The sequence below is a fragment of the Aotus nancymaae genome, unplaced genomic scaffold (assembly GCF_030222135.1).
Source record: "Aotus nancymaae isolate 86718 unplaced genomic scaffold, 86718_ANA_hifiasm-v0.15.2.pri h1tg000025l, whole genome shotgun sequence".
NCBI classification, from domain to species: Eukaryota; Metazoa; Chordata; class Mammalia; order Primates; family Aotidae; genus Aotus; species Aotus nancymaae.
Window position 1 is genome coordinate 12,116,106 of NW_026988438.1, and position 24,781 is coordinate 12,140,886.

Consider the following 24,781-nt stretch of genomic DNA (forward strand, 5'->3'; position numbering starts at 1 on the left):
TTTCTTAATCCTGAGTTCTAATTTGATTGCTCTGTGTTCTGAGAGACTGTTTGTTATGATTTCCATTTTTTTGCATTTGCTGAGGAGTGATTTACTTCCAATTATGTGGTCAATTTTAGAGTAGGTGCAGTGTGGTGCTGAGAAGAATGTATGTTCTGTGCATTTGGGGTGGAGAGTCTTGTAGATGTATGTTAGGTCTGCTTGGTCCAGATCTGAGTTCAAGTCCTGGATATCCTTGTTAATTTTCTGTCTTGTTGATCTGTCTAATATTGACAATGGGGTGTTAAAGTCTCCCACTATTACTGTGTGAGACTTACTGTGTAAGTCTCTTTGTAGGTCATTAGGGACTTGCTTCATGTACTTGGGTGCTCCTGTATTGGGTGTGTATATATTTAGGATAGTTAGCTCTCTTGATGCATTGATCCTTTTACCATTATGTAATGTTCTTCTTTGTCTCTTTTGATCTTTGTTGGTTTAAAGTTCATTTTATCAGAGACTAGGATTGCAACTCCTGCTTTTTTTTGCTCTCCATTTGCTTGATAAATCTTCCTCCATCCCTTTATCTTGAGCCTATGTGTGTCCTTGCACATGAGATGGGTGTGCTGAATACAGCACACCAATGGGTCTTGACTTTTTGTCCAATTTGCCAGTATGTGTCTTTTGATTGAGGCATTTAGCCCATTTACATTTAAGGTTAATATTGTTATGTGTGAATTTGATCCTGCCATTTTGATGCTAGCTGGATGTTTTGCCTGTTAGTTGACACGTTTTTTTCATTGTGTCAATGGTCTTTACCATTTGGTATGTTTTTGGAGTGGCTGGTACTGGTTGTTCCTTTCCTTGTTTAGTGCTTCATTCAGGAGCTCTTGTAAGGCAGGCCTGGTGGTGACAAAATCTCTCAGCAATTGCTTGTCCATAAAGGATTTTATTTCTCCTGTGCTTATGAAGCTTAGTTTGGCTGGATATGAAATTCTAGGTTGAAAGTTCTTTTCTTTAAGGATGTTGTATATTGGCCCCCCACTCTTCTGGCTTGTAGGGTTTCTGCAGAGAGATCCACTGTGAGTCTGATGGGCTTTTCTTTGTGGGTAATCCGACCTTTTTCTCTGGCTGCTGTTAGCATTTTTTCCTTCATTTCAACCCTGGTGAATCTGAGGATTATGTGCCTTGGGGTTGCTCTTCTTGAGGAATATCTTTGTGGTGTTCTCTGTATTTCCTGGACTTCAATGGTGGCCTGACTTGCTAGGTTGGGGAAGTTCTCCTGGATAATATCCTGAAGAGTGTTTTCCAGCTTGGATCCATTTTCTCTGTCACATTCAGGTACACCTATCAAGCATAGATTAGGTCTTTTCACATAACCCGTATTTCTTAGAGGCTGTGTTCATTTCTTTTCACTCTTTTTTTCTCTATTCTTTCCTTCTCATTTTATTTCATTGAGTTGATCTTCAATCTCTGATATTCTTTCTTCTGCTTGGTTGATTCAGCTATTGAAATTTGGGTATGCTTCACGAAGTTCTTGTGCTGTGTTTTTCAGCTCCGTTAAGTCATTTATATTCTTCTCTAAGCTATTTATTCTAGTTAGCATCTCATGTAACCTTTCTTCTAGGTTCTTAGTTTCTTTGCATTGGGTTAGCACATGTTCTTTTAGCTCTGAGAAAAGTTTGTTATTACCCATGTTCTGAAGCCTGTTTCTGTCAATTCATCAGATTCATTCTCCTTGCTTCTTTGATCCCTAGCTGGTGAGGCATTGTGATCCTTTGGAAGAGGAGAGGCGTTCTGGTTTTTGGTGTTTTCATCCTTTTTGCACTGGTTTCTTCCCATCTTAGTAGCTTTATCTACCTGTGGTCTTTGTAGTTGGTGATTTTCCGATGGGGTCTCTGAGTCAATGTCCTTTTTGTTGATGATGAAGTCATTGATTTCTGTTTCTTAGTTTTCCTTCTAACAGTCAGGCCACTCTGCTGCAGGACTGCTAGAGGTCCACTCAGTACCCTGCTTGCCTGGGAATCACCTGTGGGGGCTGCAGAACAGTAAGGGTTGCTTCCGATTTCTTGTTCTGTTATCTTCGTCCCAGAAGGGTACCTGCCAGATGTCAGCCTGAGCTCTCCTTTATGAGGTGTCTCTTTGGGTATATGGGGGTCGGGGAGCTGCTTGAGGAGACAGTCTGTCCCTTATAGGAGCTCAAGTTCTGTGCTGGGAGCTCAGCTGTTCTATGCAGAGCTGCTGGGCAGGTACCTTTAAGTCTGCTGCAGTGGAACTCATAACCACCTGTTTTTCCAGGTGCCATGTCCTAGGAAGGTCAGCTTTATTTATAAGTTCCTGTCGTGCTGCTGCCTTTTTTCAAAAATGCCCTGCCCCACACAGAGTAGTCTAGTCACAGTCTGCCAGCAAAGCTGTTGCTGAGCTGCCACAGGCTCTGCCCAGCTGCTCTGTGAACTGCCTCAGTAGTGGTGGACTGCCTTGGTAGTGGTGGTCACCCTTCCCCCAACTGAGCTGGGCTGTCCTGGTTCTGGCTGTGCTTGCTGGGAAACTCTCAATCCAGAGCATTTCAGACTGCTTGTTTTGTGGGGGTGGTACCCGCCAAGCGAGATCACCTGGCTCCCTTTCTCAGGACCCTCCCTTTCTGTTAAATTGGTGGCTCTGTCTCCCAGGTGTTCTAGGTACCAGTTGAAACGGCCACCCAGATTTGTGTGAGTTTCTGTGTACCAAGCCGTTACTGTCTGAAACTGCCATGCTGAAATTGGTGGTTTTCAGCCGGGAATCTCCTGGTCTGTGGGTAGTGAACGTTTGTTTGGAAATGCGGTGGGCACTCACCCTCTGCGTTGTTCTTACTGGGAACTGCACTCCAGAATTCTTCCTATTCGGCCATCTTGGATCCTCAACCCTCCACTTACAGTCTTGCCCTGGGCCTTGCAAATATTAGGGGTGAGCCTGCATGCGAGCCAATAAATATACCCTAATCACTGGCAATGTCAGGCCTCCAAGGGGAAGAGTATGAGAAACCCCATGATTCTGCACTTAGCAGTTTTAAGAACTTATGTAACTCAATATATTGGAGTATCTGTTTCTTTGACTGGATGGAATAAAATTTTGTACAGGCCTGCCTAATTTACAGAGTGGTTAGAGAATCAAATAATGGGTGTGACAATGTATTCTGAAATGTTGGCTTTTCTACAAATGTAAGTGCTATTATGAAGAGGAAAGGAACATATATTAAGATGAGAAAGCTAAAAAATTTTCACTGTTGTAAAATTATCCTGTATATAGTTGAGGAAAATTATGGGTGGCCCCCCTCCTCCATTTTGAGTTATATAGTGAGGTAGTTATCAACACAAGGAAGCTTTATACATATATATTTTGAAAAGATTCATTTCACTGTCTAGAGAGTTATTGATTCACTGGAAGAGTTCTCACTTGGAAAATACAAGCTGTCAGAGCAAAGTGACCCTGAACTATCGACATTCAAACCAGAATTTCACTAGGAGCAGCAGCATCAGAAAATAGAGGCTGAGAACAGAGCCGATCTGTTCATGGCTCTCTGAAATACTCACTCTCTGAAACTATGTAATTGTGGCCATTCCACAGGGATTAATGAGCCCACCAAAAAGGAAAACGCCTTTGCAGAGGCAAATAACATGAATACAATATTTTCATTGATGGAAATCTGCCCCCCTCCCCCCTAAAAACAAATGCAGTTCCTCAGGCCTCTATAGCTAACAAATCCGTCTGGACAAATGGAATGTGAATTCTAGCCAAAAGCATTTTGAGTGTATTTATGATACATTTCTGTTTTATATTTTGGTGGTTGACTCATTTTATTCCCATCCAACATTATTAAATTAATTGCTTTCTAATTGATTCTTCAAAAGTGATTTTCCATTTGCATTCAGAAATAAATGTTCAACTTGTTCTAAGTGAAAGCTCAGTTTTTCCTGGGTCAGTTTGACTCACAAAAGGATGTGAGAGAGAACAGATTGCTTTTGATCAGAGGCATAGCTGCCTCTAAGAGTCACACCTCCCTCTTTCCTGCTCCTGATGCCTGCAAGAGCCCAGGCAGTACCGCAGGCAGAAATGTCAGGTTAATGGAAAGTTACTTGCAGCCTATGATAGTGTGCCTTGTTCAGCTACAGGTGACTGATAAGAACGTGGACTTGAGAGCCTAACAGACTCAAGCCTGTGGTCATGAACAAACTAATCTCTCTGAGCCTCATTTTGCTTATCTGTGAGTGGAGATATACCTTACAAGGCTGCTATGGGGATTAGCAATAATGTAAAGGTTATGATGCATACTTTGCATTGATAAGTGGAAGTTGCAATTGTGATTTCCCTTAGAGCACTGCTCTTCAAACTGTGGTCTGCAAGCTGACTGCCAGTCTTAGGAATAGTTTGTTGCTATTCTGCAACAAGATAAAGCTTCCCTCAGCATATAAATCCACTATATTACTACGTATGTTGTTAAAAGTTCAGCTGACATTTATTTTTCTTAGCAAGACTTCCTGGATGAAGGAAGTAGTGCCTTGATTTATGTTTGAATGCAATTTCTTTATGTCATTGTGTAGTGGCACTTCCAGTCACATGCCCTAGAGCAGTAGAGGCAGAATAAAGCAGCAACAGCAGCAGCAGCAGAAGCTAGTGGTGAGAGCACTGGACTAGGAGTCATTGGGTAGCCTGTCCATTTAAGTAAATCATTTAACGTTTCCAATTGTGTTTCCTTATCTTGAAAATGAGAATTGAATTGAGGCTCAAAATAAACATATATATATGAAAGCATTTTGAAAACTCTAAAGTGATTTATAAACAAGAGATAATTCTATGATTATAAACTTTAGTCATTTTTCTGTCATCTTTTAGTTCTAATTATTAGACATCTCAAAAGTCTGACATAGGGATTGGTATTCAGAGGTCCCAATTCTCATTCTGTTTGAGCAAACTAACCTTTTAAAAATATTTATTTTTATTTAAAAATTTTAGTTGACAAATCTAAAAAGTTCATATTTATTGTATTGTATAAAATATGATTTGATAGGCATATATATTGTAAAATGGCTAAATCGAGCTAATTAACATATGCATCACCTCACATAATGATCAATTTTTGTGGTGAGAATGCTTAAAATCTACCCTTTTAGTGATTTTCAATACAAGACATATTATTAATGATAGTCATCATGTTGTACAACAGATCTCTTGAACTTACTGCTCCTATCTAAGTTTTGTATCTTTTGACCAACATTTCCCAAGTTTCCACCCATTACCTCTGGTAACCACCCTTCAACTCTGTGCTTCTGTGAGTTCAACGTTTTTAGACCTCACATATAAGTGAGATTATGCCATATTTGTCTTTCTGTTCCTGGCTTATTTCACTTAACATGATGTCTTCCAGGTTCAGGTTCATCTATATTGTTACAAATAACAGGATTTCCTTTGTAAAGGCTGAATAATATTCCATTGTATACCACATTCTCTTTACTTAACCTTCAGAATTACAAATTTTTAGTCTATAAAATTAGATTAACATTTATCTCAGACAGTTAATGTCAGATTAACTGAGATACAATATTTATGATAAACTATCACTAATAAACTCGAAAGCACAACTCAAATGTTGTTTTTTTTTTGTGCAATATTCTAGGGCAGACAGGGCAGTAGAGCATAACGAAAAATCTGTAGCATGCTTACTTCCAAGCCCCGCTCTCCCATAGCAGACCTTGCTAACTCATTATGGCACCTGTTCCCACCAACTCACAATGCAATCTCGTCTCAGATCTTTTTGCTCACAGTTCTCCAGGTGAACCCTGCTAGGTGATCAAGGTTGGTACTCAGGCTGAAGCATGGTGTTCTTAAAAAATAGGAATTCTGAGTTAGAATATCTGGGTTCAGACCCTGATTTTTTACTTACTAGCTACTTGATAGAGGGAAGTTATCTTGTTGAGTTTAAATGTTCTCAGCTATAAAATAAGAATGATAAAGCTGATCTCCTTGGGCTGTTACGTGGATTCAATTAAACCATGTATGCAAAGGGCATCTAATATGTGGTTAGACGCTAGGTTCCTTTTCTTCTAGTTTTATCCATTTCTTAAAAATGTCAACCCTTATTACATTGTTGCTGATGTGTTCCTGTCAAGTTAAGGATGGCTCCCGGGTAAAAATCATCAGACTTCAATGCACATACAACCCACAGTATTGAAGCTAAAATTGTGTAGAAACCAACAGAGTGCTTATGTTACAAGAGTCTGCTGGGAATTAAAAAAAAAAACCAAACATTTTTAATAGTGAATGATTACAAGTGTTCTCTTATTTATTTCACTTATTTATTTTTTAGGGTGAACGTGGGGAATGTGGTAAACCAGGAATAAAAGGTGACAAAGTAAGGAACATGTTTTTAAAATGCTTACAGCTGTGATCCCTTTTGGGTTGTGTTCCCTTAAGGGGAAATTCCTGTGCTGAATTATGGTGATCTCACTACTAAGTTGGAATCAATGGCTCAATTTTTCACATCTGTAAAACATGTGGTAGAAAACAAAGTGATGCCTAACTCAAAAATGGAGCCACCAAATGCCTTTCTTATGGACCATTAAGATTTTGTGACACCCTAATCTTGGAGGCCACACCTACTGAATGTTATGGTGAAAAGAATTATTTAACCAGCAAAGTTAATTCAAGCTGCAGTTCAGTCAGAGTAGTATTGCTTTCCAGATGTGAACACTGAGAACAGGCAGTTTCCAAAAGAGTGTGAAGAACTCTGAAATAAGTCAGCGAAATAGTTATAAAGTGTGGTGCAACTAGACATAGAGATTTTGAATTTTGAAAATGTAGACACAGACAATTGGATAGATATTCACTTTTATTTAAAAAATAAATATAGGCTGGGCACAGTGGCTCATGCCTGTAATCCCAGCATTTTGGGAGGCCGATTTCAGGTGGATTACCTGAAATCAGGAGTTCGAGACCAGCCTGACCAACATGGTGAAACCTCATCTCACTAAAAATACAAAAATTAGCTGGGCATGGTGGCGTGTTCCTATAGTCCCGGCTACTCGGGAGGCTGAGACAGGAGAATTGCTTGAACCCAGGAGGCAGAGGTTGCAGTGAGCTGAGATTGTGCCACTGCACTCCAGCATGGGTGACAGAGTGAGACTCCATCTCTCACACACACACACACGCACACAAAAAGCACTTAAATTTGGAAATAGTATTAAGTATGTTAAAGAGTTCCTCAAAAGGCCAAGTATATACAGAGAGTATAATGTTAAAGGGTCCAAAAAATATAGCCAAAAATAAATAGTTTTCATTACAGTTAAGAACTATTAACATCATGCCACCAAGACACCAAACTTTTTCAGTTTCTATGTTATAATTCTGGAATGGCGTCAAGGAGAGAAAATGAGGCAGAAGGTTAGGAGAAGAGGGGGAGATAATGACATTGGCTCATGGAACTAAACACTTTAAATAGATTGAGACTTTCTGAATGCTTTTAAACTACTATAGAGCTAAAGGTCAGATGAATCTGCAAAATGTAGGCTTGGTAATTATCTCTGGTCAAAATGGGAAATGTGAAAATAAATAGATTTTTTGCTGGGATGTAATTGAACATGTAAGATGTACTTGGATACTGGAAATACAGAAAAAGGGACACACATATAATAGAACAGAAATGAAAGTCAAACAATACCTGGGAAAACTAGATGAAATAAAAATGGTTGACAAAGGATATCATATTTCATTGACTAAGATGTCAGGGATTGTTAAATGTCCCATTATTTTCCATGCCAAAAATAAATAAAGAAAAAAAACCCCACTGCCAATTATAAATGTAAGGTGCAATTGATTGTAAAATATACCCCAATGTCAGAGATATAAAAACGTGAAAGGCCAGGCACAGTGGCTCATGCCTGTAATCCCAGCACTTTCGGAGGCTGAGGCAGGTGGATCACCTGAGGTCAGGTGTTCGAGACTAGCCTGATCAACATGGTGAAACCTGTCTCTACTAAAATTACAGAAATTAGCTGGGCATGGTGGTGTGCGCCTATAATCCCAGCTACTCAGGAGGCTGAGGCAGGAGAATCACTTGAACCCGGCAGGTGGAGGTTGCTGTGAGCCAAGATCACACCACTGTACTCCAGCCTGGGTGACAGAGCGAGACTCTGTCTCAAAAAAAAAAAAAGGAAAAAAAGTGAAAAAATTTGTCTTAGAGCCAATGAGATATAGTGTCCTTGACACTAAAAATACAAAAATTAGCTGGGCGTGGTGGTGCACACCTGGCATCTCAGCTACTCAGGAGGCTGGGGCAGGAGAATTGCTTGAACCTAGGAGGCAGAGGTTGCGGTGAGCCGATTGTGCCATTGCACTCCAGCCTGGATGACAGAGTAAGACTCCATACCAAAAAAAAAAAAAAAAAAAAACACAACAACAAACAGCAAAATATTATCTCACCAGCGTGGGCAACTTAGTAGGCTAAGGTGAGAGGATTCCTTGAGCTTGGGAGGTAGAGGCTGCAGTGAGCTACTCCATCCTGGGCAACAGAGCAAGACCCTGTCTCAAAAAAACCCCAAAAAACAAAAAAACAAAAAACAACAACCAAAACCAAACGCACAGAAGTATTATGTCACCTATAAAATTAGCAAACAGGAAGTAATGTATAATACTAACTGTCGATGGGGAGCCTGTAAGATGAAGATACACTCTCTCATACTCAGGGAGTGGGAATGATCAACAAACAACCTTCATGGAGGAAGTGTCCCTCTCTTTATTTCTACATATGGCCTGGGAGACAAAGGAGAGCCAGCAAACCTTAAATGTGCTTATAGTCTCTGCTTCTGTCATCCCCTTCTAGGAGACTATTTTTAGGAGTGAATCAGAAATTGGACAGAGATTTATACATAAAGATGTTCATTATACTATTACTTGGGTCAAAACTAGGGAAATGAGTAAATAAATTATGGTAGTTCCCTGTTCCTGAATGTTTTCTGTTTACTCTGAGTTTTTAATGACATGGAAAAATATTTTTGATACAATGTAAGGCCAAAGAGGTAGGACACAAAATCGGACATACACTTTGATCACATTATTTGAAGAGAAATCTATTGGGAATAAAACTGGAGGAAATATGCCAAAAATATTAATGGTATTTACCTCTGTGTGATTTTTCAAATTGTTTCTTTACATGTTTCTGTAATTTTCAAAGTGTGTCAATTGTTAACAGTTATACTTTGATAAGCAAAAAAAAAAAAAAGTAGAAATCTGGGAAATAAAAACTAGACTATGTTCTCCCTCACAAAATAAATTTTAAAGGGTTTCCTGATTATGGGACAGAATGAAATATTTTCTATTAGAATAGCATTGAATATAAACAGTGTTTTCCAAGTTCAGTGTCTTGAAGATGAGCCAAAGAGTGATCTAGATATCATGGAAATTTACTACATTGTTAATTTAACTGACATTGCCCTGTTGGAAGGAAATATTATTCCAATAAGTTTATAGCCCTCCAAGGAATCTTAAAAAGTAATTTATTTACTCTAACCAAAATGACCAAACTGTCAATACATAGGCAAAGGAGTTACATCTAAAATTGTATTTTCATGGAGTTTGTTTAGTGAAGGAAAGTTTGACACTCCTACCCCTTGGCTTGTTAATTAGGATTATTTCAATTTATTGTCTTTGATATTAAGATAATCAGGGAAGACAACAATTACAGAGAACACATTTCCTTCCCTCCTGCATGTTGAAGATGTGTATTTAGAGAGACTTATTTTCAATTTTATTTCACAGGGATCCCCAGGGCCATATGGAGCAAAGGGACCTAGAGGAATTCAGGTAAGGGGGTTAAAACCTAAGTCTGGATTAGAATCACCTGGGGAGATTTTAAACCATCCCGTTGCCCACTTGCACCCTCTGCCAATTAAATCAAAGTGTCTGGAGATTGAAGCCAGGTGTTAATATTTTTTAAGATCCCCAGATGATTCCAATGTGTAACAAATTTTGGAAATGCCTTCCCTAAAGTTTTCAATAAGTTAACTAAGACTCCCAGATATAGGTACCAACAGGCAAATATTAGTGAGTAGCTAACGGATGAAGTTAAAAGATTAAGAATCTGGAAAGACAGAGAAAGTCAAAGTGGTTAAAAGCAGGATGTAACTATTTTTGCCTATTATAGTGTAGTTCGAAAAGTTATATATTTTAATCTAAATCACAGTATTTATATTGTTCTGTAACTACAGGTAATGTTCTATAATAGGGACTGATTCTCTAAGGCATTTAAGAAGTTAGACATCCATAGATTTCAGAAAATAATTGGAATCTTTTTCTAGCCTAGGAATTTGTCTAGAGTTATAACGGTGGTCTGTGTGAGGAGTTAATTTCAGTATTTCAGGAAGCCTACAGAAAATTATAATTTTACCCAGAATTTCCTATACACCATCTAGTTAACCACTAATTTTTTGCTTTACTCTGGAAATGCCAGAGCCACTCAGTAATTCTGGTTATCACAGGTTCTTTGGAAGCTCTAACTTCAGTTACATATGCCTTAGATATTTTTAAAAAGAAGAGGTTTAATAGGTAAAATCTTTTTTAGAAAGAGTCAGGAACGTTGGAATAATGTTGGAAATACAGGTTTAGTAAATAAACATCTTGTTAATTAAATGTTTGCTCTTAGCATAAGTGCTATTTTAGAAGCTACTTATTTAACACAGAAATTTTCTCTCATTCCATTTCTTGATTGAATGTGATTTCAATTTAGCTCTGAGTTACACAGTCTAACTTCTAATGCCAGGATCTACAGGGACCCTAAAGAATGATTTATTCCTGCTTGGCCTTTTGTACTCAGAACTAATTCTTGGTTTTCATCTTGGAGCAGGGAATTAGTGGACCTCCAGGAGATCCAGGCCCAAAGGGGTTTCAAGGCAATAAGGTAATCTTACCCTTTGGTTAAAGACAGGCTTTTCCCCCAGTGCACCATAGTAATGCATGTTTTATTAGGTAAGAGTCAATGGATTCTTTGAGGAAGTACCTTTGGAAATGCATAATAACCTGCAGATGTGTACAGAGAATCAAGTCCAAGTGCATTCAGGAAGTCAGCAGCATATCTTTATCATTTATTATTATATTACTCAAATGGGGGCATTATTAACTATGAGCCATTATCTAGAATCTTTGCCGTGTTTCCTTCTTAGTCCTGACCTTTATTTATTTTGTGGCTTATTAGAAACAGAAAAGCAATAACTAGCGACACAATTCAAACCACTCACTCTATTTCCCAAATGTAATGTCACCTCAATATACAGTTTATAGGGGAAGGAAATTTAGAATTGCTATATCAACAGAAATCAAGCTTTTTTAGATTACAGGGAAATCTCAGCCATCAGCACCGTGCTTGTAATATCATTCCACAGAAAACCAGCCAAGACAGATAGGGAGGGGTTGAATATAAGCCATATAGAACAAAAAGATGCTGATAGGAGGGATCTTTAAAAGGCCTGGTTATAAGGCTCTCTTTTCCAATGAGAGTGACCATTAATTTGCTAAAACAAGCTTTTTAGTTCCTTTTTAACTCTTCTAAATGTTTAGTAAATTTCACAGATACAGTAAATATCCAGTAAACAGTGTCGACTTAGTGATTTGAGTGGTATGGAATTTGTGGCAGTAATAACAGCAGAAGATGCTGTCCTCAAGTGACCCTAAAGAAAGCCTGCTTTTTAAGGGTAATATTAAATTGAAGTTGTAGGGAGCAATTGGGCTACTTGAGAGTGAAGAGAGTGACAAGTATAGTATTTTTAATGAGACAGTGACAGTGTGTGATTTACCAGGCCACTTTTAATTGGCAAATTAAAATAGAATGGGCTTCTCAGCAGGCATGTGCTTAGGCTTCATTTGAGAAAATGTCTTTTTCACATCTTGCCTATGATTAATTCTCTCTGGGGAAAGAAATGGCCTTGTTGAATACTGATGAGCAGTAGTTTTCATAAAATTGTGTTGGCTACAGGTACAATCCTAAAGCAAAAAATATATATTTTGACAGTCAACACAATTTTTAGACTTCTTTAGTTACCTAAGATAATTTTCATGTTTGTGAAAAAGAGACTTAAAATCAGGGATCAGAACAAGGATTTGCAGTAGTGATAGAATTATAGAATGTTTGAGCCACTAGGGATGTTAGACCTCATACTGGCTTAACATTTTCATTTTGGAAATGAGAAATGAAGCCTGGAGATCAAATGGCTTGCCTGAGGTGGAGTCCCAGCCAGGTCCCATCATCTGTGGAGGGCACTGGGGTGGTCCTGGCCTGGAAACAGTGCCTGAAGCTTTAGATGATGCAGGCTGTGGCCGTGGTGGTGGTATGGTAGGGAAGAGATCCCAAAAATGGTGCTCCTCCTGGGCAGTTACCCAGACCAGCCTGGGTAACACAGTGAAACCTCATCTCTACTAAAATAAAAAAAAATTGGCTGGGTATGGCGGCATGCACCTGTAGTCCCAGCTACTTGGGAGGCTGAGACAGGAGAGTGGCTTGAACCTGGGAGGTGGAGGTTGCAGTGAGCTGAGATTATGCCACCGCACTCTTGCCTGGATGATAGAGCAAGAGTCTGTCTCCAAAAAAAAAAAAAAAAAAAAAAAGGTGCTCCTTCTCTCTCTCTCTTTTTTTCTTTTTAGAGATAGGGTGTTGCTTTGTTGCCCCAGCTGGAGTACAGGGGCATGATCATAACCAACTGTAACTTGAACTCCTGGGCTCAAGTGATTCTCCTGCCTCAGCCTCCGAAATAGCTGGGACTACAGGCACACACCACAGTGCCTGGCTAAATTATAAATTTTTTTTGTAGAGATGGGCTCTCACATTATTGTCCAGTCTAGTATGGTCTGGAATGCCTGGCCTCAAGGGATCCTTCTGCCCTTCAGCACCTCCCAAAATGTTGAGATTACAAGTGCGAGCCACCGTACCTGGCCCAATTCTTTATGTCTAATAGTCTTATCACTTAGGACTATAAATCACTTCAATAAAATTTAGCTTTTAATTTCAATAGTATATTAATTTTTAATAATGCACCAAATGTGTTTTTTTTGGGGGGGTTGGTTATAATTTTTCTGACATAATAGCACTTCGTGGTTGACTTTTACAGCATAATCATAAAAGGAGTCATTTTTCCAAAAGTATTTGAGCACTTCATCAATTTCTCAAGGGCCTCTCTTTTGTAAAATATACATGACATAAAATTGCCACTTACATTTTAATCACAAAGTTCACTGCCAAGTGAACAAAGTTCATTGCCAATTGAAAAGTTGTCAATTTCTAGAGAATGTTGGGGATTGCTGGGAGGCTATGAAGTGGGTGTGAGTTCCCCCTTTTCCCTCTAGTTGTGGTTCTGGTTTAAGGTCTTGACTCTTACTTTGACACTATTACTAACTTCTATATAATTTTTACTACTCTTTGGATCTGTTAGCTGGAGATTCATGTCACATTGATCATTAGCTTTGTTTTAATTTTATACATTTATTAGTGTACTGTCATAAAAGTCAGTTTTCAGGGAATGATTTCATCTTGCCTCCTAGAATGTACTATACTTTGAAGACATAATACTCTATTTTGTTCCTCAATCTGGAAATAATATTTTATAATGACATTTCTTTTTATATGTTATCATTTTATTAGACAATTTTTAAAGAAACTGCTATTGCAATTTGTGCAAAGAAACTGTCTAGAATTCAGTAATTTTGTATTCTCTCATGGGTACAAGGAAGATAATTTATTTTAAAACTTCTATAATAGCTAACATTTATTTATTGTGTATTTATTTGTTGGGGTCACCCCACATTAGGCACCACTGTCAGGGTCACCACCTGCGGGGGTCTGTCCTGCAGACCCTGACTCAGCTGTGGATGAATAAAGTACACGGACACACAGACACTATGCTTTGCTACTTCGGCTGAAGGTCTGTACCACTTACAGACTCCCTGGAGAGTGCTGTGAAGAGACAGCAGCTGCTGGCCCCCACCAGCCAGTGAGACTTGCATTTGTTTAGTAAAGTTTAATTGACAAAGGCCTGAGTCAACGCCACTAGAGTGAAGAGATTAAATGACAGGTTCCGATGCCCAAAGCAAACACCATTAGAGGGTAATCTCCCTGATCAACCTCCCCCCAGCCCCCCAAGAGGGACATCCAGCTCAAAGGTTGGTTTTAAGACCACATGAGTAAACAAGTTAGCTAGGTAAATTACTCCCATTCCTTTGTCTTTGTGCCCTAATCTCTCTGGCTCTTGCAAAGAGACTCTGGCTGCCTTCAGCCAAGAACTATAGAAAAAAACCCTTAGGCCTTCCAAAAGGATTTGAGACTATATTCTACAACTTTCTCTAATGTTTTTCCCTTAATATTTTTGCCATCACCCTGAGTGGATTCCTACATTTATTATGTATAGGTACAGTTTTAAATACTCATTTAATACTAGCATCACTTTTGAGACATGATCTATTCTTATTTCCTTTGTACAGATTAGTCTACTAAGATAAGTCTATAACACTACCAAAACCCAGAAGTCTGCTCCTAGCTGCCATATTATATCCCTTTAGAAAAAATTGCTGAATTTCCTGAATATTTGGTCTGAAATAAATGCATTTCTTTTCAACAGTATGAAAGTTCTATCTGTTTTCCCTTTTTGTAGACTCTGTCTAGGGACAACAGTTTGTTGAAAGGTGCATTTCTACCAGGTTTTAATGTTCATCTGAAAGTGCAGGAAAAAGAAAGGGAATCTCTTGGGAGAAGGACAACAGTAATGCTAATTGTGCATTTTCAAATATTATATTTCATATAAGACCTGAAAATAGAAATCTTTGTAACATTTGCAAAAATTCCATGAGAGTTTCTATATGGGGCCTGCCTATGTCTATGAATTTATGAATAGTCTTTCTCTTGAATTATACTTGCTTCCTGTTGCTTTTGGGATTGGCTTTTCTTCATTAAAGGGTTTTCAGAAAAGGTGGCCAAAGAACAAAAGGAAAAAAATAGCATGTGTTAAATCAGGAAAAAATGTGCTCCTGGCCCAGTTTCACAAATCATTTCTGTTAATAATACTTTTCACATGTAAAGTGGCTCCTAGTCTGCCTTGAATGGCTTTGTTGCCTTAGCAACAAAACATAGATGTTTCTCAGAAAGAAGCCTTAGCTCAGAGGCCACCTCAGCCTCTACCACACATGAAGGTCATCTTGTGGCATTCATAAGAACATCTCAACAGTCTCTGAAATCAGTTAGAGTTGTAGTCACACAAGTGCCCGAGAAGCCTTATATCTGAGACCATACTGAAAATGTGACTCAGGAGAGAGCACTGTGCTCTGAGGAAAGACTGAACCCCTAAAAACCCAATGCCGCTGCCTTCCATGGGGCTGTCTTGGTGGCTCAGGTTGAAATCACATCTGATCATTGAAAAAGGCCTTTAATTACTAGGAAGAACAGCTCATGATTGGTAGGCCTTTCAAATCACAGAGGACAAGTTACCAAAACTAATTTTGAACAAAACAACACAGTGGAACGCTGGGGTGTGCCCAGTCTCTATTAGGTAATTTTTGCCATTTTCTTGATGTCTTTCTGAGGTTATTTCTGAAGGGCATTTCCTTCTCAAATTTCATGCAAATCCACTCTTTCCAAGACTCTCTTTGTGCCTTGGGAGGAGAGACTGCATGGTGGCATGTGCAGGAAGCAGCTGGTGACACTTCAAAGTATCCCAGTGTTAGAGCTTCAAGGCCAAAAGGGCACAAGAAGATATCCCTGATGTTTTTTCCCAAGGGAAAGTACCATATGCTAATCCTCAAACAGTTAGAAAATACTGCAATATTATATATTGATTTATCTTAAAAGATGAATTGCCTCCCTTCCACTAACTCCTTTCATCATTCTACTCTAAGATGCTCATAATATTCCTGCAGGATATTTGTCTTAAGTATTTTCTTCTTGCTGTATAGTCAAGGGTAAGAAACTTAACAATCTTTTACCTAAGAAACTTGGTCTTGCTTTACGTTCAGTTTAAGCTTCTGAGATATTAATAAAATCCGTAGAGAAATAGCACTAGACTGGTCCAGTTTAATAAATGGATATGGTCAGGGTAAGTGACTCAAACATTCATCCAAAATGGACAAAAGGCTTAGTATTAGTGAATGAACTACAACCATGTTTTAAGAGGAGTTCATTGCAGCGAGGGTGATGAGAGTTGTACATGAAACATGTAGTTCACCCTAAAGTTTGTATCACCCCACAGTTCTTGGATACCCTGCTTTTCTGAATCCTGCTTTGTCAAGCTTCCATCCCAGTTTTTGAGGTTCCCAAGCAAAGGAGATATTTTTCAGGTTAACAATGTACTAATGAGGAGATTAAGTAAACAAAAGTTAGATGTACAGACCCTGAACTTAAAACTATAAGCACACTAAACATCCCTACACAACATCCTGTTTCCTTCAAAGTGTTCTATGAAAAAGAGTTGTGGCAAGAGGGCTAGCTGTCTTCCTTTCAGATATGACATTAGGAATGAATGTGTGGATATTTCTGGGAGCTGGAAGTGTGCTAATCAAGTTTCTCTACTTTGAGCTTCCATGTATTATATCTCTGAACATTCCTAGTCTTCATTCAGATAGGAACCATTGGCAGAAGAACTGGGCAGATATCAGCAGGTCCATTACTGTTTTTATAAAGTCTAAATCAGAAAATGTGGGGACAATGGGTCAGGAGCACCACTGTCTGGGAGATTTAAAAATTTTGCTATGCACACTCATTCACACACATTTACATGAAGCAACAAGTGTTTCTTAAATGAATGAGTGAATAAAAGGTTTTAAATGGCATGAGTGGTCAGCAGTATCATACTTCAGACAGGTCTTGTGGGCAGTTGTCTATGTGGTAACTTAATTTGGCAATACTGAGGTCATTGGGAAGCTTTGAAAGAATACTTTCAGTAGAAGGGTCAAGGAGATGGCAATGTGTTGTGTAGAAAACCAGAGAGAAGGATATAGCAGTCAGGAATATTGACCATTCTTCTGACATAGTTGGGTAATAAAGACAAACAGGACAGTGTTGACATACCCCATCAAAGGCTTCCTGTGCATTAAACAATCCAATGTGTTACTTCTACTTTTTTCTAAGAGTGGCATGAAGACTTGGGGTGTAATTTTTTATTTTTTACAGTTTCTTGTATACAACTTATAGTCTTATGTTTTCTATGTCAGTATTTCCTTTGGAATAGAAGTCACTAATGAAGATTTAGTAGTTTTAAAAGTAAATTCTTGTTTTGGTCATTATTTAAGTATTTGGTTGGCTCAAAATTCGCTTAGTAGCTAGGTCGACCTACTAAACGTAACTAATGTTTCCAATTGTGTGTTGGAAGTAGTTCAACATCACAAATATGAACAACTATAAAGCATTTTAAACTTTTTCATCATACAATCATCTTGTGTAGACACATTTCAGTTCTTATATAACTCAAAAATCTAACAATTTCCTAACATCATGGTGTTGCTCTCAACCACTTAAAAAGTCATGATTTGTAACAGGATATAATTCCTTGTAATTTATCACTTGAAGTGAAGTAAATCAAGTGAAAACATGTAGACACCTACATTTCTTGGTAAGGAATAATCAATCAAACAAAAAACTTTTTTAAGTTCACAATTATCTTAACAGAATGACTGTATTTTTGGCTTCATGTAAAGTATTTTAAGTATAGGGTACTTGAAAATGTCAGCTTTTCTAGTTGTCCAAAAACAATAATTTGCTGTCTGGTTCTCCTGGCAGGATAACGACTTTGAACAAGGTTGTGACTACTCAGTGTATAGGAAGAATCCCTTTACAATTTTAATTATAAATAGCTGTTAAATGAAGAATCATAGCCAATCTGCCAAATGATGTGAATGTTTTTTCCTTCAGAGATGTCAAAGTCTAAATGCTATTTCTGTTCTGGGCCTAATTAAAGGGAAAGAATCATTAGTAATTCAGCAATTCTTGCTGTGGAGAAGGCTTTGACCTACATGCACATCTGCCTACCAAAACTCTAAATGAGCTTATTAACTCATTTGACATGAGACAACTGATAGTGACAACTTGAAGTGGCTGCCAGAACATGTGGGATGTCAGCCAATGGCTTCAAGGTAGATGATTTCTATTCCCAAATTGCTGATGCATGTGGTTCTCAGCAGATGGGTATATATACTGTGTGTGTGTGTGTGTGTGTGTGTGTATGTGCATGTGCACGCGTGTGTGTAGATTGTCAGGTAAAAGCTCTGATGTACTAAGGAACCTAAAGTGCTGCCAACATTTCCCACAAAGTGGCTGGGTCTAACCTGCATACATAAAGAGGGCACTAATATGGAATGAATCAGCCACTGCAGTGTCTTCAGAGGGATGTCAGAATGTTTTCTTTCTAATTTTTTCAATGTCCTTATTTATTTCAAGTAAGTTGCAGTAACAACTCTTTGCAACAGAGAAATTAATTGTATTCCAAAGGTAAGGGTTTTTGTTGTGGTAAAATATTTATAACATAACATTTATTGTTTGAACCATTTGTAAGCATGCAATTCAGTGGTTTTAAATATATTCACAATGTTATATATATAACCATCACCACTATCTATACCCAAAAACTTTTCATTGTCTCAACATAAACTCTGTACCCATATTCCCCATGATTCCCTCCTCCCAGCCTCTCAGGGTAAGGTTTTAAGAAACATTATCACACTGTCATATGGATCCATCTCCTTTCATAAATCAATGGCCTTGTTCTTAGGTTAATGGAGTATGTCCATCCTGAATTCTTACCAGCAACTCATTTTGTGCTGGAGGATTCTAAACAGTGTCTTCTAGAGCTGCAATTCTCCGAAGCTCTCCTAATGGGCTGCTGACTGGTCCTTCCTTTTAGGGAAAATGACTTGCATTTTCTTATATTTTGTTATATATAATGAAGTATGATTTTTCTATTAGTTGAAACACATGAATTGCCATGTTTGTAGGCCAAACATGGTCAAATATTGTCAATTTCATGTGGTTTAATCTAATAGCATTCTAGAAGGTGAGTTAAGAGTTACTAAAATGTGGTTCAATATAATTTGTATTATATTCCTCACCAATTCATTGTTATTAGAGTTTTTTCTGCTTTAGAAAGCACAAGTAGGTAGAGTATGTGGACTGGACTTCCTCTCTTGCATAAGTGGCTGGTATTCAAGAAAGGTTTTATTTAGAGGTTTGACATAATAGTGGTTCCAAACTCAGTACAGTTTACTTACTGGTTTATAGATTTGCCTTATGTGATTACAGTATTGCCAGTTGTAATTTACATTACTTTTAACATTAAGTGACAACCAGGTAGACTTTATATACCTGAAATGGCATGTGCATCAGCTTGGATAAGCTGTATTTCCTCTTGGCTTATATTTTACTTTAGAGGTGCTTTGTTGTCATATGATGGATTTTCACTTTTGAGTAGATTGTAATTATCTGACTTTTGCATTTTTCATCTTATACTAAAGATATGAATTTAGTCTGCAATCGTATAATTTTTGAAATACTTTAAAAGAAGAATTGAAAAATTTCAAGAGGCGGTTTGGCATAGTAGTTGAGAGCACTGGCTTTAATGCCAAACAACCAGGTTTCAAACCCAGTCCTATGTTTTACTGACTGTGTGATTTGGGCAAGTTACTTTACCTCCCTATGACTCAGTCTTCTCATCCATGCAGTGAGTTAATAATAGTACCTACTTCTTAAGAGTTGTGATGAGGATTAAATGAGTTAATACATGTCAGTTATGTAGAGCAGCACTTGTTGCATAGTAAGTGCCATATGTATTAGCAATTTTAATTAAGTAGTTAAGTATTTTACAACTGTCTTTATACTAATGTATACCAAGTTTATTCTGATAAATTTTCTAAAAACAAGCCTTTTATAGCACAATACTTCCTCCGAAATGAGAAACTTGGTGCTAAAAATGGAGCTTGATTTAACAAGTATTTGATAAATATTGACTCCCCTCTTCTCCCCTCCTTCTCTCCCTCCCTCTCCCCTCCCTCCCTTCCCCCTCCCTCCTTTATCCTTGTCCCCTCCTCCTTCCTTCCTTCCTTTGTTCCTCTTTCCAAAAGGAGGCTTTCTTGACCTTTCTCCCAAGCCCTGATATACAGTCATCACTTTCCTGAGTTTCAGCTGAGAATGTATCCTGGCCATACTTGAACCATTCTGTACCTACAAAATGCTCATCCATCATTTTCTTCCATTTGGAAAGCATTAGAATATTTGCAATAAAACTTAAAATATTAAAGTTGGCACCATACATATCTGGGAAATGATTTTTAAAAGTTGCTAAAACATCTTTGTAATATTAAGAAAATATACATTTTTTCATAATTGTATTATTTAAAAAAGGGTAAAGTTCTGTCCTCAAATATTTAATTCAGTCTTGGATAACTATTTATTATGTACCATCTTAGAGAAATGAAGGATTTGCTTTTGGTTAGAATCAGTGCCAGGGATAGGGGGTGTTGGTTGGTTTTCTTAGCTGAACTTTCCTCTTCATTGTGGCTTCATTACTCTTTCAGTTGAAGAAAATTAATTGTGTCTGGGTGAATTTGTAGGAGAAACTGTGTAATAGATACTTGATATCATTGTGTGATTTATATACAGTTGCTCCTAGTTGAAAACCTAAGCAAACCAGAGGGAAGTCCAGAGGAGTATTTCTAGACCCCCAGCTCCCCCAGCCTAGAACAGGTTTCCAGTTTTGTTCACCTCCCACAGCTAGCAGAGCCCTGCTCCCTAATCAATGCTCAATAAACGTTTGGCACATGGATGATTGAGTGAATGATAGTAATTAGCTAAACATGGAGAAGGCAAAGCTGAACGAAATCATATGCATCATCCCCACAGTCTAGCGGGGAGGAGATGGAGAACATTAAATGCGAAGTTACAGCCGTAATGAATGCTCAATAAAAAAAAAAAAAGGAAAACAGTGCTATTGATACTGTAGTGCCTAAAATAGGAATTTCAGCTGATCCAAAAATCCCTTCTTGAAGCCATGCTGCTTAACATAAGATCTGAAAGATAAGAATCACTATGAAAGAGAGAGGTAAAAGCACCCCAGACAGACAGAACAGTCTGTGCAAAGAGCCTGACAGAATAGTCTGTGCAAAGATCCTGTGGCAGGAGGAGCCAGGCAAGTACAAGGAATTGAACACAAGCCAATGTTGCTGGGATCGGGAGTGAAGAGGTGACTGATGACAGATGGGACTGGAGAGGCTGCAGGGCCACACCACGCAGGGCCTTGTAAGGAGATCTGTCTTAGGGAAAGGCCTCAGAAGGTTTTACTCAGATTAAAATTAAAATTAAAAAATTGCTCTGCAGCAATGGAGGGAATAAATTGGAGTATGCTAGAGTGGGTGCAAATAGAATACTAAGGACTTTGTTGTACTCTGAACAAGAGGTATTATCACTTTGCTGTAGACTGGAGAGGCATGGTAGAGGACTGAAGTGGATGGATTTGGGAGAGATTTAGGAGGCATACTGATGGGTGTTGGGATGCATTGCATATGGTAGCAGAGGGAATGGGAGGTGTCATGAATGACCCCTAGGTTCCTGTTTGACACAGGAGGGATTCTGGTGCCCTTCCCTGAGATGGAGAACACTAGAAGATGACTAGGTTGGGGAGTGAAAGATGACAAATTTATCTTTGGAAATGATGAATCTCTTTTGAAATTTTCTTTTTCCCCAACTCCCCGCAAGACATCTCTGTATTCTTCCACTCTCACATGACTTAAATGTTGGTACTGTTCATGGTTCTGACCTGAGACTTCAGCCCTGTTAATCACTCTAAACCGCACTGCCCAATAAGGTAGCCGCATGTGTCTACTGAGCACTTGAAATGTGGCTGGTCCAAATTGAGATGTGCTGTAAGTGTAAGATACACATCAGATTTCCAAGACTTAGCATTAAAAGATAGTAAAAAATCATTAATACTTTAAAAAGTATTGATTATATGTCAAAATGATACTATTTTGTATTTATTAAGTAAAATATATTATTAATTATAATTTACCTGTTTCTTTTTATTTCTTAATGTGGCTACTAGAGGATTAAAAATTATAAATGTGGCTCTCTATTTTCATTGGACCATGCTGCTCCAGACAGTGGCCTTAGTGCCACCTCGTTTCTAGCCTTTTGGGCTCACAGGGCTGCAGACCATCCCTAGAACATTTAACATCATTTTATGGCTCATACTCTTCCTTCTTCCAGAACTTTTGTTTCTTTTCTTTTCCGTCAGATTAGCTATGATTCCTACTTCTTTGTTCGAATCAAACATCTCCTCTACTATATGAAACTTTCCCAGTTCCTTAAGGTAGAATTAAACATTTCTGCTTCAGAGTCTTATATATTCTGTTAATATCTTTCTTATGCTAATTCATATGCTTGTATTTTATTTTATGTTCATTCGTCTCTCCAGCCAGATTGTAAGCCTCTGCAAAGTGCAAGTGCAATCTGATTTATGTCTGTAATTATGTAACCTGATATTCAATTATACACATAAATTGTTATTTACCTATTATTAGTTCGGTGCTCAAAAAAGGTCTGGTGAATAACAATCAAATCTATACATATTAAACAGCTGTTGTGTGACTGGTTATGACTTAGATGTTTTGCAGACAATATTTTGAATCCTCTCAATGCTGCAAGGCAGATATAATTATCCTCATTTTGCATATGGAGATTTTGCAAAAGCTCAGATTGTTAGTAAATAATAGAACCAAGGTTCTACAAGACCAAATGATTCAAAGTCATGGTTTTTTCCCTGTGACTCCATGCATGAAGGGCTGGGTGTGGTGGCTTACGCCTGTACTCCCAGCATTTTGGGAGGGCAAGACAGAAAAATCACTTGAAGCCAGACATTTGAAAAAAAAACCCCAAACCCAAAAACCTACTTCTTATGATTGATAGAAGATTAAATGAGATAATGTATATGACATGTCTGGGCAGTGCTGATAAATAGTAGGTTTTATTCAACATTGGCTTCCTGTCCTCTTAAAGTCCATAGCATGGGTGTTTTTGATTTCTGAGAAGGACCAAGGTGGTTTACCTAATCTTTTTGCTGCCTCCACACATGCTTACACTCACATTCACACATATTCACACTCACATGGAGGTAATGAGAAACAGATTCTTTCTGGGGCTACTCGTTTTAACCCATACTTCTTTGTTATACTTGCCTGTTGGTAAATGGCTCTGATGGCAAATGAAAGTAAAGTAGAGAAATAATTAGTAGTAATGTGGGCATGCAATCTTTTGGGCATGCAATCTCTCTCTCTCTCTCTCTCTCTCTCTCTCTCTCTCTCTCCTCTCTGTGTGTGTGTGTGTGTGTGTGTATGTGTGTGTGTGTGTGTGTGTGACAAATGGCTAGGGAAGGAATATTGACAGGAATGGAATCATGCCTGCAGTCTTACCAGGACTATGCTGTCTTGGTAAATTCCTGGAAAATCATTCTGACTAGAGTGCTGACTCTTCCCTCCCTGTTTTGTCTTTGCCCAGACAGCATATTTTACAGTCAGGACCACTTTCTTTTCTACCTCAGGAATCTCTGTAAGAAAGAAAAAGGGGAAATGTGAAAGAAATAAACATGAGCTGTAGGCCAATACTGTTTTGTGAATCCTACCTTGAGATACCAGGCTCCTGAGAAATAAATTTAAGCAAGTGAAATGTGAAGTTACATTGCTAAGAGGCTGTGCTCAGGTAAAGGAGAACAACCCTCTCTAATCTTCACACTCCTGCAACTCCCTTGAAAAGCAATATTAAGATATTTCTCAGCTGCTCTTGGTACTTGACCAAGGCTAAAGGGAGTTCATGGGCTCAAGGTAAGAGAGTTGCTTCTACTCTTGATTCTCCTGGTCCATACATTTCAAGATAATGACCAAGCCAATTTCTTGTCATCAGCCTGGGCTCTTGGTTTGTTTCTGATCAAACATTACAGAAGTACAAAGTAGGGCAGAACTTCCACTACTCAAAAAACTCTCAAATTCTATGGCAAATATATAATTTAGATGTCTTCTGACCCATTACAGAACCAATGCTACATATAGAAGGGATAAAAAGTGAATAGATTAAGTAAAGTTAGGACCTTGTATTGTTATTATTGTACTTTTTTTTAGCCAGCCAAATTCAGCAGTGGGTGGTTGTATTTATTGTATTTTTAATGGTATTACATATATATATGTGTCATATAATATATATATACTTAAATTTTTTTTACTTCAATAGTTTCTGGGGTACAAGTGGTTTTTGATTGTTTGAATGAATTACATTATGGTGAATTCTGAGATTTTAGTGAATGCATTACCGAAGTAGTGTATGTTGTACCTAATACGTAGTTTTTTATCCCACACCCCATTTTTAAATGGTATGCTTTGTCTCTTAAGCTGGTCTCTTAAGTTTAGGAACTATGTCTTCACCTTCTTCTAATTTTACTTCATGGCCCTCCACATAGCAAGTACCTGGTGTTATTTGCTGAGTGACGGAGACAGTCACCCATATGCGACCTGTATAACTGACAGGTAGATTCCAACTTAAATGGGGAGCACAACAAGTTGTAAGCAAAGTGAAAATTTGGAATCTCTAGAAAGCTAAATATTCTCTAGCACTTCATTAAATATTGAGATTAAGTAAACAGGCCGGGTGCAGTGGCTCAGGCCTGCAACATCAGCAGTTTGGGAGGCCAAGGCAGGTGGATCACTTTAGGTCAGGAGTTCGAGACCAGCCTGGCCAACATGGCAAAACCCCATCTCTGCTAAAAATACAAAAATTAGC

General features: G+C 38.2%; 1 protein-coding gene across 6 annotated transcripts in view; it reads left to right on the forward strand.

Moving 5' to 3' along the window:
* The window catches only part of COL28A1 (collagen type XXVIII alpha 1 chain), a 201,272-nt gene that overhangs the window by 58,972 nt on the left and 117,519 nt on the right, over window positions 1-24,781 (forward strand). For all 6 annotated transcript variants that reach the window (XM_064380376.1, XM_021674199.2, XM_021674202.2 and 3 more), the window contains 3 exons: window positions 6,317-6,361; window positions 9,763-9,807; window positions 10,847-10,900. In XM_064380376.1, coding sequence (XP_064236446.1) covers window positions 6,317-6,361; window positions 9,763-9,807; window positions 10,847-10,900 — 144 coding nt within the window. The remainder of the gene's footprint in view (window positions 1-6,316; window positions 6,362-9,762; window positions 9,808-10,846; window positions 10,901-24,781) is intronic.